Source organism: Mya arenaria, chromosome 2, assembly GCF_026914265.1.
Source record: "Mya arenaria isolate MELC-2E11 chromosome 2, ASM2691426v1".
NCBI classification, from domain to species: domain Eukaryota; kingdom Metazoa; phylum Mollusca; class Bivalvia; order Myida; family Myidae; genus Mya; species Mya arenaria.
In genome coordinates, this window is record NC_069123.1 from 43,401,090 (window position 1) to 43,417,430 (window position 16,341).

Consider the following 16,341-nt stretch of genomic DNA (forward strand, 5'->3'; position numbering starts at 1 on the left):
TACTGAGCTCTCGCATCAACACATATTATCTTTAGAACACACTATACTTTTTGTCCATTCAAGATGCAAGTTGAAACGTATAGATCATAAATGTATCTTTTTAATTAAATTTCAAATAAACAGATCATAAAAGTAAATATAGAGTCGTTTCATTTGTATTTCTTCTAACAAGTGCGCGGCATGATATTCCCCATGCTCATCCGCTGTGTGGTTTTCGCGCCCACCGTGCTGTCCGCATGATCCCTGATTATCTGCGTGACATTGGAGCCTGCGAGCACCCCGACCCTGCGCTTCCGGCAGCAAAGGAGGTACTTGGTGAACTTTTCTCGAAACTTCTTGTTCATGAATGTGTAGATAACGGGGTTGATACAGCAGCTGGCCATGCCCAGGCATTGGAAGTAGAGTTTCAGGTACACCATGACGGTCTGGTCGAGCTCCGCGCTGTCAAGCATCTTCTCGACAGAGTTGAGCACCATGATGGGACTCCAACAGACTATAAATGCCAGCATGACAATTACCAGCATCTTGATGACGCTCTTCTTCATGTCGGCGTTCCGTAGTGAATTGCGGCGGCTCCCACCTATGGACTTCCGAATCCACAGATGGTAGCCGATCAGCCCGTAGGTGGTAGACATTATGACGAGGGGAATGAAAAACAGCACCACAAGTGTAAGCCACAGTTCCAAAGGAAGTTTGTACACATTATCTGGCCACACGCACATAAATAAGTCCTCTCCTTTTTCCGATTTGCGGCATTCGATTTTTTTCAGTGTATAGAACACGGCGTTAGGGACGCTGCAGATAAATGATACTACCCAAATTAGGACGAGGAATATTGTAGCTGGAGCAGGCTTCTGTAGACACTTTAGTTTGTGCGGATGGACAATCGCGAAGTAGCGATCCAGTGCGATTGAACAAAGAGTCAGTGAACTAAAGGCTACAGAAAATGTCATGAAAAACGGAACCAGCTTACAGGCAAACCCTCCAAATAACCAATGCGAGGCGAATGCAGAGCCAAGGTTGATAGGCACGCACGTTAACGTGACCATAAGATCCGCCACCGCCAGGGACAGTATAAACACGTTAGTGACGGAGCGCATGTGTTTGTCAAACGCGAAGGTGATGATGACGAGGGAATTGCCGACGAGAGACATGATGACGATGATGCTATACAGGATGACGAGGACGCTCTTTGACCCCGTGCTAATGGCGTCCAGTTCGTGCTGGGTCTTCAAGTACAAAGCCGGAAACTTCTTGGCGCAGATGCCTCCAGGGTCCGGATGGGAACAAATGATATTCGCGCAAATCACCTTGTAAAGGCGATCCATATCCAACGATTTTACTGTTGTTGACATCATCAAATTTCGTTTCTGTTGTTGTACACAAATATCGTTTAGACGTTATCGTTAGTACACGTTTAATATTTATTTCAGCTGCTTACGCTACGTCATTGAATCCAATTTTAAATATCCATAATTTGAAAATCTTAATTATTGTCTTTCAGATGAAAGCACAATGTTGTTGTTGTATCTCCTGTATATCAATTTTAGTATTACGAGTTATGAACAGTATGCCAAAAGATTGTTGCTTTCGGTCAACGAAGAATGAACGTTCTCGGAATCGTTTTTCCAAGTGGCCTTTTCAACAAGGAGCATATGATTATCAATTCCATATCAATTTCATATCACACATATCAGTGGCATTTGGAAAACAATTCAACTTTCTGTCAAGTTCATTGACACTGTTCTCAGAGAACACTTGAAATTTCCATATGTGCACGACATAAACCAATGATATTGAATACTTCACTTGACTGAGTATGAGGTCTCTATTTTTAGACCTTTGTTTCTGATGTCTGTTGGGTACCGACTGGTAGCGTGGCTTCCAGTTGTGACGTAGTTTTCCGGCTTTCCGTGGACATGCGCATTGCGTTATTGCGCACGAGCATCACTGGATAGACCTTGCCCTTTTTGCAAGTGACCAGGGTCCGGAAGGCGACTCGGAACTTCTCGTTCATGAAGGCGTACACAAGCGGGTTCCAACAAGTGCTACTAAGGGCCAAACATTGCAGAAATGCTCGAAGAGTGATGTTCGCCTGTGTAAGTTGCAGATGGTTTGTCTCAGAGGCGGCATTGAAGAGCAGAAGGGGACTCTCGCAGACGACAAATATTAACACAACCATTATCAACATTTTTATCACTTTTTGCTTCAGTTTTAATCTTCCGTCGAATGTTTTTCGAGAGGCTCCGATCGGTCTTTGCATCCATAATTGGTAGCAGATTATGGTGTAAATTACTGACATGAACAGGAAAGGGCCGAAAAATAGTACGGGCAGGGTCACCCAAGTGTCCATAACCTTTCTGAACATTTTGAGGTCCGCAGCTTTACAAACAACTTTGCTTTCTTCCCCGAACTCATGACAGGCGGATATGTCGTCCGTCTCGTAAAAGAAAATGTACGGTATGCTTGTAGCGGCGGAAGTCACCCAAACGAAAACCTGCAAAATAGTGGCGCGCTTTGTCGTCTGCCACAGTTTTAATTTTAGCGGATGCACGATGGCGTAATAACGGTCAAACGCAATGCAACATAGCGTTAGAGAGCTACAGGTTACTGAAAACTGGGTGACGCAAGGCATCATCTTGCAACCGAAGTCCCCAAATACCCAGACGACCCGGAGAACGGTGCCCATATTGACGGGGATGCACGTGAAAGTTACCATGAGGTCACTGATGGCAAGCGACAGGATGAACACGTTCGTTACGGAGCGCATGTGCTTATTATAGATGAAAGTAAGCACGACGAGAGAGTTTCCGGACACTGACAGGATCATGACAGCCACAAGTAGGAAAGATAACACCGCCTTGCTTGTTGATGACAGCGTTTGGGAATACGCCCGGTCCAACTCGATCTCGGAGTAAAAGTCCGGAAAGGCGTGTTTGCACGGCAAGTATAGCGGATGGTGTACCCGGTTCTCGCACATGGTGTAATGGCACAGTCGAATCTTCTCCTTGTTGCTAATCGACAAAAGTAATTCCATCCACTTCAGAGTATGTCCCGATGTTGTGTCCAAACTAGCGTTTGTGGAGCATTCGCTCGGCATGCCACTTGAAGTATTTAGGAATGATATCGTAGTATTCATTTTCGCACCGCTTGTTTAACTATATGTTCATTTATTGTAAAAAATGTTTGGCCAAAGAGAGCACCCACTGCAAGTATGTTATCCCGCTTCTGAAGCAGTTGTGATAGCTCAATGTTGCACGATATGTTGTTGAATCTTGAAACTAAGTTATGTCAAGAAACATAATTACAAATTGACAAATGTACTAGAAACATTTTTCAATTTCTCGGTAAACAGAAAAAGCTGAGGTCTTAATCTTGTCATATTAGAAATCAGGTTTGTGCAGGCTTATCTTGATGCTAAAGTCAACAGATCCAGGAATGTCGCTCCTTTCGGAAGCACGGGCCGTATGGCTGCTGTTTACACGTGCGATGGCACTATCTTCCGGTGCTTAGATAACGATCTCCTGTGACGACAACGGGACAGATGGACAGAGGCGGGCCTACTCGCCTGGCAGCCCACAGAAAAGCCGCTATTAGAATGCGATCACGGTAAACAATATAACTTATTAACAGAATCATAGCATATTTGTTGTTTTTCCTTAACGCTTAAGCACACACGTTTCACGCTTCTTTTTAATACTGTGGCGATTCTTAAAGTACTACATATCTTGAAATGACAGTTAAATAATAAAACATAAAGTTTTCGCTTAGCTTGGGAGGGGGGGGGGGTTGAGTTTTGAGACAAATGCACAAATGGACTCTCGGTAAGCCTCTTAGTTTTAAAAGTAGCTCTACGGTAATGTTTAGTTGTCCAGGTCTGTAGAGATAGAATGTTTATTAAGTTATTACACATGAAGTACGAATGCACTAAGTGACCGAAAAAGACCTAATTTAAAACTACAATGCAAGTTTACTCGAACTATCATGTAAGTAAAACACTAAAAAGACACAAAAAATAATGTAAGAAAACACTAAACACTAATAAGATCCCAACTATCATTTAAAATACGCAACTATTATGTTTATGACACCAACTACTATGTAAAATACCCAACTACTATGTAAGACCCCAACTACTATGTAAGATACCCAACTACTATGTAAGATACTCAACTACTATGTAAGATACCCAACTACTGTGTAAGATACTCAACTACTATGTAAAATACCCAACTACTATGTAAGACCCCAACTACTATGTAAGATACCCAACTACTATGTAAGCTACTCAACTACTGTGTAAGATACCAAACTGCTATGTAAACTACCCAACTGCTATGTAAGATACCCAACTACTATGTAAGATACCCAACTTCTGTGTAAGATACTCAACTACTTTGTAAGATACCAAACTGCTATGTAAGTTACCCAACTGCTATGTAAGATACCCAACTACTGTGTAAGATACCCAACTTCTGTGTAAGATACTCAACTACTTTGTAAGAAACCAAACTGCTATGTAAGTTACCCAACTGCTATGTAAGATACCCAACTACTGTGTAAGATACCCAACTACTGTGTAAGATACCCAACTACTGTGTAAGATACCAAACTGCTATGTAAGCTACCCAACTGCTATGTAAACTACCCAACTGCTATGTAAGATACCCAACTACTATGTAAGATACCCAACTACTGTGTAAGATACTCAACTACTGTGTAAGATACCAAACTGCTATGTAAACTACCCAACTGCTATGTAAGATACCCAACTACTGTGTAAGATACCCAACTGCTATGTAAGATACCCAACTACTGTGTAAGATACCCAACTACTGTGTAAGATACTCAACTACTGTGTAAGATACCAAACTGCTATGTAAACTACCCAACTGCTATGTAAGATACCCAACTACTATGTAAGATACCCAACTTCTGTGTAAGATACTCAACTACTATGTAAGATACCCAACTGCTATGTAAGATACCCAACTACTATGTAAGATACCCAACTACTGTGTAAGATACTCAATTACTATGTAAGATACCCAACTACTATGTAAGATACCCAACTACTGTGTAAGATACTCAATTACTATGTAAGATACCAAACTGCTATGTAAACTACCCAACTGCTATGTAAGATACCCAACTATTGTGTAAGATACCCAACTTCTGTGTAAGATACTCAACTACTGTGTAAGATACCAAACTGCTATGTAAACTACCCAACTGCTTTGTAAGATACCCAACTACTATGTAAGATACCCAACTTCTGTGTAAGATACTCAACTACTATGTAACTCAACTACTATGTAAGATACCCAACTTCTATGTAAGATACCCAACTACTATGTAAGATACCCAACTACTGTGTAAGATACCCAACTTCTGTGTAAGATACCAAACTGCTATGTAAACTACCCAACTGCTATGTAAGATACCCAACTACTATGTAAGATACCCAACTACTGTGTAAGATACCAAACTGCTATGTAAACTACCCAACTGCTATGTAAGAAACCAACTACTATGTAAGATACCCAACTTCTGTGTAAGATACTCAACTACTTTGTAAGATACCAAACTGCTATGTAAGTTACCCAACTGCTATGTAAGATACCCAACTACTGTGTAAGATACCCAACTTCTGTGTAAGATACTCAACTACTTTGTAAGATACCAAACTGCTATGTAAGTTACCCAACTGCTATGTAAGATACCCAACTACTGTGTAAGATACCCAACTGCTATGTAAGCTACCCAACTGCTATGTAAGATACTCAATTACTGTGTAAGATACCAAACTGTTATGTAAGCTACACAACTGCTATGTAAGATATCCAACTACTGTGTAAGATACCCAACTATTGTGTAAGATACTCAACTACTGTGTAAGATACCAAACTGCTATGTAAACTACCCAACTGCTATGTAAGATACCCAACTACTATGTAAGATACCCAACTTCTGTGTAAGATACTCAACTACTATGTAAGATACCAAACTGCTATGTAAGATACCCAACTACTATGTAAGATACCCAACTACTGTGTAAGATACTCAATTACTATGTAAGATACCCAACTACTATGTAAGATACCCAACTACTGTGTAAGATACTCAATTACTATGTAAGATACCAAACTGCTATGTAAACTACCCAACTGCTATGTAAGATACCCAACTACTATGTAAGATACCCAACTGCTATGTAAGATACCCAACTACTGTGTAAGATACCAAACTGCTATGTAAGATACCCAACTACTATGTAAGATACCCAACTGCTATGTAAGATACCCAACTACTGTGTAAGATACCAAACTGCTATGTAAACTACCCAACTGCTATGTAAGATACCCAACTACTATGTAAGATACCCAACTTCTGTGTAAGATACTCAACTACTTTGTAAGATACCAAACTGCTATGTAAACTACCCAACTGCTATGTAAGAAACCAACTACTATGTAAGATACCCAACTTCTGTGTAAGATACTCAACTACTTTGTAAGAAACCAAACTGCTATGTAAGTTACCCAACTGCTATGTAAACTACCCAACTGCTATGTAAGATACCCAACTACTATGTAAGATACCAAACTACTGTGTAAGATACCAAACTGCTATGTAAACTACCCAACTGCTATGTAAGAAACCAACTACTATGTAAGATACCCAACTTCTGTGTAAGATACTCAACTACTTTGTAAGATACCAAACTGCTATGTAAGTTACCCAACTGCTATGTAAGATACCCAACTACTGTGTAAGATACCCAACTTCTGTGTAAGATACTCAACTACTTTGTAAGATACCAAACTGCTATGTAAGTTACCCAACTGCTATGTAAGATACCCAACTACTGTGTAAGATACCCAACTGCTATGTAAGCTACCCAACTGCTATGTAAGATACTCAATTACTGTGTAAGATACCAAACTGTTATGTAAGCTACACAACTGCTATGTAAGATATCCAACTACTGTGTAAGATACCCAACTATTGTGTAAGATACTCAACTACTGTGTAAGATACCAAACTGCTATGTAAGCTACCCAACTACTATGTAAAATACCCAACTATAATGTAAGATAACCAATAATTATGTAAGATACCCAATTACTATGTAAGATACCCAACTACTATGTAAGATACCCAACTACTGTGTAAGACCCCAACTACTATGTAAGATACCCAACTACTGTGTAAGACCCCAACTTTAATGTAAGATACCCAACTGCTATGTAAGATACTCAACTACTGTGTAAGATACCAAACTGCTATATAAGCTACCCAACTGCTATGTAAGATACACAACTACTGTGTAAGATACCCAACTTCTGTGTAAGATACTCAACTACTTTGTAAGATACCAAACTGCTATGTAAGCTACCCAACTGCTATGTAAGATACCCAACTACTGTGTAAGATACCCAACTGCTATGTAAGCTACCCAACTACTATGTAAGATAACCAACTACTATGTAAGCTACCCGATATCTATATGTAAGATACCCAATTACTAAGTAAGATACACAATTACTGTGTAAGATACCCAATTACTCTGTAAGATATCCAACTACTATGTAAGATACCCAACTACTATGTAAGACCCCAACTGCTATGTAAGATACCCAACTACTGTGTAAGACCCCAACTATTGTGTAAGATATCCAACTACTATGTAAGACCCCAACTGCTATGTGAGATACCCAACTACCATGTAAGACCCCAACTATTGTGTACGATACCCAACTACTATGTAAGACCCCAACTGATATGTAAGATACCCAACTGCTATGTAAGGCCACAACTATTGTGTAAGATACCCAACTACTATGTAAGCTGCCCAACTGCTATGTAAGATACCAAACTGCTATGTAAGATACCTAACTACTATGTAAGATATCCAACTACTATGTAAGATACTCAACAACTATGTAAGATACTAAACTACTATGTAAGATACCCAACTACTATGTAAGATACTCAACTACTATGTAAGACCCCAACTACTATGTAAGATATCCAACTACTATGTAAGATACTCAACAACTATGTAAGATACTAAACTACTATGTAAGATACTCAACTACTATGTAAGACCCCAACTACTATGTAATACACCCAACTACTATGTAAGACACCCAAATACTATGTAAGATACCCAACTACTATGTAAGATACTCAACTACTATGTAAGATACCCAACTACTATGTAATACACCCAACTGCTATGTAAGATACCAAACTGCTATGTAAGATACCTAACTACTATGTAAGATATCCAACTACTATGTAAGATACTCAACTACTATGTAAGACCCCAACTACTATGTAATACACCCAACTGCTATGTAAGATACCAAACTGCTATGTAAGATACCTAACTACTATGTAAGATATCCAACTACTATGTAAGATACTCAACAACTATGTAAGATACTAAACTACTATGTAAGATACCCAACTACTATGTAAGATACTCAACTACTATGTAAGACCCCAACTACTATGTAAGACACCCAAATACTATGTAAGATACCCAACTACTATGTAAGATACTCAACTACTATGTAAGATACCCAACTACTATGTAAGACCCCAACTACTATGTAAGACACCCAAATACTATGTAAGATACCCCACTACTATGTAAGATACCAAACTACTATGTAAGATACTCAACTACTATGTAAGATACCCAACTACTATGTAAGACACCCAAATACTATGTAAAATACCCAACTACTATGTAAGATACTCAACTACTATGTAAGACCCCAACTACTATGTAAGATACCCAACTACTATGTAAGATAACCAACTACTATGTAAGATACCCAACTACTATATATGGTACCCAACTACTATGTAAGATACTAAACTACTATGTAAGATACCCAACTACTATGTAAGATACTCAACTACTATGTAAGACCCCAACTACTATGTAAGATACTCAACTACTATGTAAAATACCCAACTACTATGTAAGATACTCAACTACTATGTAAGACCCCAACTACTATGTAAGATACCCAACTACTATGTAAGATACTCAACTACTATGTAAGATACCCAACTACTATGTAAGATACTCAACTACTATGTAAGACCCCAACTATAATGTAAGATAACCAACTACTATGTAAAATACCCAACTACTATGTAAGATACTCAACTACTATGTAAGACCCCAACTACTATGTAAGATACTCAACTACTATGTAAGATACCAAACTACTATGTAAGATACTCAACTACTATGTAAGACCCCAACTACTATGTAAGATACCCAACTACTATGTAAGATACTCAACTACTATGTAAGACCCCAACTACTATGTAAGATACTCAACTACTATGTAAGATACCCAACTACTATGTAAGATACTCAACTACTATGTAAGACCCCAACTACTATGTAAGATACCAAACTACTATGTAAACTACCCAACTGCTTTGTAAGATACCCAACTACTATGTAAGATACCCAACTTCTGTGTAAGATACTCAACTACTATGTAAGATACCCAACTTCTATGTAAGATACCCAACTACTATGTAAGATACCCAACTACTGTGTAAGATACTCAATTACTATGTAAGATACCAAACTGCTATGTAAACTACCCAACTGCTATGTAAGATACCCAACTTCTGTGTAAGATACCAAACTGCTATGTAAGATACCCAACTACTATGTAAGATACCAAACTGCTATGTAAGATACCCAACTACTGTGTAAGATACTCAACTACTTTGTAAGATACCAAACTGCTATGTAAGATACCCAACTACTATGTAAGATACCCAACTGCTATGTAAGATACCCAACTACTGTGTAAGATACCAAACTGCTATGTAAACTACCCAACTGCTATGTAAGATACCCAACTACTATGTAAGATACCCAACTTCTGTGTAAGATACCAAACTGCTATGTAAACTACCCAACTGCTATGTAAGATACCCAACTACTATGTAAGATACCCAACTACTGTGTAAGATACCAAACTGCTATGTAAACTACCCAACTGCTATGTAAGAAACCAACTACTATGTAAGATACCCAACTTCTGTGTAAGATACTCAACTACTTTGTAAGATACCAAACTGCTATGTAAGTTACCCAACTGCTATGTAAGATACCCAACTACTGTGTAAGATACCCAACTTCTGTGTAAGATACTCAACTACTTTGTAAGATACCAAACTGCTATGTAAGTTACCCAACTGCTATGTAAGATACCCAACTACTGTGTAAGATACCCAACTGCTATGTAAGCTACCCAACTGCTATGTAAGATACTCAATTACTGTGTAAGATACCAAACTGTTATGTAAGCTACACAACTGCTATGTTAGATATCCAACTACTGTGTAAGATACCCAACTATTGTGTAAGATACTCAACTACTGTGTAAGATACCAAACTGCTATGTAAGCTACCCAACTACTATGTAAAATACCCAACTATAATGTAAGATAACCAATAATTATGTAAGATACCCAATTACTATGTAAGATACCCAACTACTGTGTAAGACCCCAACTACTATGTAAGATACCCAACTACTGTGTAAGACCCCAACTTTAATGTAAGATACCCAACTGCTATGTAAGATACTCAACTACTGTGTAAGATACCAAACTGCTATATAAGCTACCCAACTGCTATGTAAGATACACAGCTACTGTGTAAGATACCCAACTTCTGTGTAAGATACTCAACTACTTTGTAAGATACCAAACTGCTATGTAAGCTACCCAACTGCTATGTAAGATACCCAACTACTGTGTAAGATACCCAACTGCTATGTAAGCTACCCAACTACTATGTAAGATAACCAACTACTATGTAAGCTACCCGATATCTATATGTAAGATACCCAATTACTAAGTAAGATACACAATTACTGTGTAAGATACCCAATTACTCTGTAAGATATCCAACTACTATGTAAGATACCCAACTACTATGTAAGACCCCAACTGCTATGTAAGATACCCAACTACTGTGTAAGACCCCAACTATTGTGTAAGATATCCAACTACTATGTAAGACCCCAACTGCTATGTGAGATACCCAACTACCATGTAAGACCCCAACTATTGTGTACGATACCCAACTACTATGTAAGACCCCAACTGATATGTAAGATACCCAACTGCTATGTAAGGCCACAACTATTGTGTAAGATACCCAACTACTATGTAAGCTGCCCAACTGCTATGTAAGATACCAAACTGCTATGTAAGATACCTAACTACTATGTAAGATATCCAACTACTATGTAAGATACTCAACAACTATGTAAGATACTAAACTACTATGTAAGATACCCAACTACTATGTAAGATACTCAACTACTATGTAAGACCCCAACTACTATGTAAGATATCCAACTACTATGTAAGATACTCAACAACTATGTAAGATACTAAACTACTATGTAAGATACTCAACTACTATGTAAGACCCCAACTACTATGTAAAACACCCAAATACTATGTAAGATACTCAACTACTATGTAAGACCCCAACTACTGTGTAAGATACCCAAATACTATGTAAGATACCCAACTACTATGTAAGATACTCAACTACTATGTAAGATACCCAACTACTATGTAAGACCCCAACTACTATGTAAGATACCCAACTACTATGTAAGATACCCAACTACTATGTAAGACCCCAACTACTATGTAAGATACTCAACAACTATGTAAGACCCCAACTACTATGTAAGATACCAAACTACTATGTAAGACCCCAACTACTATGTAAGATACTCAACTACTATGTAAGATACCCAACTACTATGTAAGATACTCAACTACTATGTAAGACCCCAACTACTATGTAAGATACTCAACTACTATGTAAGATACCCAACTACTATGTAAGACCCCAACTACTATGTAAGATACTCAACTACTATGTAAGATACCCAACTACTATGTAAGACCCCAACTACTATGTAAAATACCCAACTACTATGTAAGATACCAAACTACTATGTAAGACCCCAAATACTATGTAAGATACCCCACTACTATGTAAGATACCAAACTACTATGTAAGATACTCAACTACTATGTAAGATACCAAACTACTATGTAAGATACCCAACTACTATGTAAGATACCCCACTACTATGTAAGATACCAAACTACTATGTAAGATACTCAACTACTATGTAAGATACCCAACTACTATGTACGACCCCAACTACTATGTAAGATACTCAACTACTATGTAAGATATTCAACTACTATGTACGATACTCAACTGCTATGTAAGATACCCAACTACTATGTAAGATACTCAACTACTATGTAAGACCCCAACTACTATGTAAGATACTCAACTACTGTGTAAGATACCCAACTGCTATGTAAGATACTAAACTACTATGTACGATACTCAACTAATATGTAAAATATACAACTTCTATGTAAGATACCCAACTACTATTTAAGATACCCAACTACTGTGTAAGATACCCAACTACTATGAAAGATACCCAACTACTGTGTAAGATACCCAACTACTGTGTAAGATACCCAACTACTGTGTAATACCCCAAATACTACGCAAAATACCCAACAACTATGTAAGACCCCAACCTCTATGTAAGACCCCAACTACTATGCAATATACCCAACTAAAATGTAAGACCCCAACTACTATGCAATATACCCAATTAAAATGTAAGATACCCAACTGCTATGTTATAAACACAACTACTATATAAGACCCAACTACTGTGTAAGATACCCAACTACTTTGTAAGATACCCAACTGATATGTAAGATACCCAACTGCTATGTAAGATACTCAACTACTATGTAAGAACCAACTACTGTGTATAATACCCAACTACTGTGTAAGATACCAAACTGCTATGTAAGATACCCAACTGCTATGTAAGATACCCAACTGCTATGTAAGATACCCAACTACTATGTAAGATACCCAACTGATATGTAAGATACCCAACTGCTATGTAAGATACTCAACTACTATGTAAGAACCAACTACTGTGTATAATACCCAACTACTGTGTAAGATACCAAACTGTTATGTAAGATACTCAACTACTATCTAAGATTCCCAACTGCTGTGTAAGATACCCAACTATTATGTAAGATTCCCAACTGCTATATAAGATACCCAACTGCTATGTAAGATACTCAACTACTATGTAAGACCCAAACTACTTTGTAAGATACCCAACTACTATGTAAGATACCCAACTACTATGTATGGTACCCAACTGCTATGTAAGATACTCAACTACTGTGTAAGATACCCAACTACTATGTAAGATACCCAACTACTATGTATGGTACCCAACTGCTATGTAAGATACTCAACTACTATGTAAGACCCAAACTACTTTGTAAGATACCCAACTACTATGTAAGATACCCAACTACTATGTATGGTACCCAACTACTATGTAAGATACTCAACTAATATGTAAGATACCCAACAACTATGTAAGATACCCAACTGCTATGTAAGATACCCAACTGCTATGTAAGATACCCAACTTCTATGTAAGATACCCACTTTCTATGTAAGATACCCAACTGCTATGTAAGATACCCAACTCTTATGTAAGATACCCGACTTCTATGTAAGATACCCATCTATTATGCAAGATACCTTACTATTATCTAAGAGACCCAACTATTATCTTAGAGACCCAACTGTCATTAAAGATAATTGATATACCAATAGAAGAAAGGATTATTCCAGAAATGTCAGTATATCATATTTAGAAAGATGTTTCAATGCCTGCTTCTAAGAGAGTGGATTACAAGGAACTACTTCTGCAGCCGTTGTACATCTTGGGGATATGTCATGTTTCAAGACTTATTATAGCTATTAGTGTAGAGGAGTCTTTTTTTAATTGCCAAGAGTAGTTACTAACACACTTGTTACATTTGACATTAAAGGTAGCTTACATTGCCGAGAGTAAAATAAAGGTTCTTCCCAACCCGAGCGTAGGGTGTTTTTCGGAAACGAGAATAAACGAGTTTCTGCAGAACACCCCGTGCGAGTTCATGTATCTATCTAACACGAGTAGCCATTGTAGATGCTTTTTCTCCAACCCAACAAAATGTAGTAAAAACATATTTTTTTTTACATACGTGTACTTTTTGCTATCTTTGCCCATAAGCAAGATTATAAGTATCTTCCATGGCCGAGAGTGTACGATAGGTTCATCCCGATCCGAGCGTAGGGTGTTTTGCGGAAACGAGGTTTACCGAGTTTCCGCAAAACACCCTGCGCGAGGGTCGGGATGAACCTATCTTACACGAGCGGCTATGGTAAATGCTTTTTCTCCCACCTCAGTTAAACAAAGTTAAGTAAAAATGTATTTTTTGCTGGAACTCTTTTGTGCTTAATGAAAATAATTGCGCATGGATATGCGATAATTCGTGGTTGTCACGGATATGCGCGCAATGATTCAGATGATGTTTATAGTCAAATCGGTCTTTAAATAGTTCTAAAGGGAGTGAAGCATTATTTCTTGAAAGGTGCGTGAAAACTGTTTTATGGTGACATTTGAAGCAAGAAATAATTAATAAGCGTTCTAAATATTGCCACAAGAAAATGTTTCCATGATGCTACAGACGACAGTCTTTAACAAGGGAGGTAATTACAATGTGGTGACCATTGAAACGAAGTTCCATACGGGCATTTTATCTTTATACGTGGGCAAGATAAGAATTTCTAGCATGGTTAAATTATTGGATCTACTTATCTGAGGTGGGAGAAAAGAATTTCCAGCATGGTCAAACATTTGAATCAACTGATTTGGTGTGGGAAAAAAGGATTTTCCTCAGTGTGAATGTTGACCACTGTATAAAAATTACAAAAATCACGGTTTATTACTGAGTCGATCATTTTCCCTTCTACTAGTATATCATGGTTGCCTAAATGACAGAAATGTAACATCAGCTTGAGCACATCTGTGTACAAAAAATATTCGCATTTAGTCTTCTCTTCAATTTACATTCAATAATACTTTCAATTTTGCAAATGCACGTAGTCAATGACAACCAATACAGCAACTCACATATTATAATGTTCCAGTCTTTGTGTGGGCCATTGACAACTGATGATTGTTGAAATTTTCGGTTCAGTCATTTTACGTAGATCGATTCTGCACCAAAATACACCAAATAAGTTGAGTCCTATTTTGACGAGCGTCAGAAAATAGAGCGAGCTACCACGGCCCGCAGAATAGGACGGGCTACCACGGCCTATGGAATAGAGCGGGCTACCACGGCCTGCGGAATAGAGCGAGCTACCACGGCCTGCGGAATAGAATGGGCTACCACGGCCTGCGGAATAGGACGGGCTACCACGGCTTGCGGAATAGAACGGGCTACCACGGCCTGCGGAATAGAATGGGCTACCATGGCTTGCGGAATAGAATGGGCTACCACGGCCTGCGGGATAGAACGGGCTACCATGGCCTGCGGAATAGGACGGGCTACCACGGCCTGCGGAATAGAACGGGCTACCACGGCCTGCGGAATACAGCGAGCTACCATGGCTTGCGGAATATAACGGGCTACCACGGCCTGCGGAATAGAACGGGCTACCACGGCCTGCGGAATACAGCGAGCTACCATGGCTTGCGGAATAGAACGGGCTACCACGGCCTACGGAATAGGACGGGCTACCACGGCCTGCGGAATAGGACGGGCTACCACGGCCTGTGAAATAGAACGGGATAACACGGCCTGCGGAATAGATCGAGCTACCACGGCCTGCGGAATAGAGCGAGTTACCACGGCCTGCGGATTAGAATGGGCTACCACGGCCTGCAGAATATAACGGGCTACCACGGCCTACGGAATATAACGGGCTACCACGGCCTGCGGAATAGGACGGGCTACCACGGCCTGCGGAATAGTACGGGCTACCACGGCCTGTGAAATAGAACGGGATAACACGATCTGCGGAATAGAACGGGCTACCACGGCCTGCGGAATACAGCGAGCTACCATGGCCTACGGAATATAACGGGCTACCACGGCCTGCGGAATAGGACGGGCTACCACGGCCTGCGGAATAGGACGGGCTACCACGGCCTGTGAAATAGAACGGGATAACACGGCCTGCGGAATAGATCGAGCTACCACGGCCTGCGGAATAGAGCGAGTTACCACGGCCTGCGGATTAGAATGGGCTACCACGGCCTGCAGAATATAACGGGCTACCACGGCCTACGGAATATAACGGGCTACCACGGCCTGCGGAATAGGACGGGCTACAACGGCCTGCGGAATAGTACGGGC

At 39.3% G+C, this 16,341-nt stretch overlaps 2 protein-coding genes across 2 annotated transcripts; both read right to left on the reverse strand.

The window, feature by feature from the left end:
- Positions 1 to 164: 164 nt before the first annotated feature.
- Positions 165 to 1,328, reverse strand: LOC128215041 (gastrin/cholecystokinin type B receptor-like). The gene has a single exon (XM_052921774.1). It carries the CDS (start codon positions 1,326 to 1,328, stop codon positions 165 to 167), a length of 1,164 nt encoding a protein of 387 aa, XP_052777734.1.
- A 506-nt stretch (positions 1,329 to 1,834) lies between these two features.
- LOC128215051 (QRFP-like peptide receptor) lies at positions 1,835 to 3,100 on the reverse strand. Its single transcript, XM_052921783.1, has one exon. It carries the CDS (start codon positions 3,098 to 3,100, stop codon positions 1,835 to 1,837), a length of 1,266 nt encoding a protein of 421 aa, XP_052777743.1.
- Between the last annotated feature and the right edge of the window lie 13,241 nt (positions 3,101 to 16,341).

Bases quoted from the DNA above. Each gene is read 5' to 3' on its own strand.
- LOC128215051 (XM_052921783.1), bottom strand. From the start codon at position 3,100: ATGCCGAGCGAATGCTCCACAAACGCTAGTTTGGACACAACATCGGGA.
- LOC128215041 (XM_052921774.1), bottom strand. From the start codon at position 1,328: ATGGATCGCCTTTACAAGGTGATTTGCGCGAATATCATTTGTTCCCAT.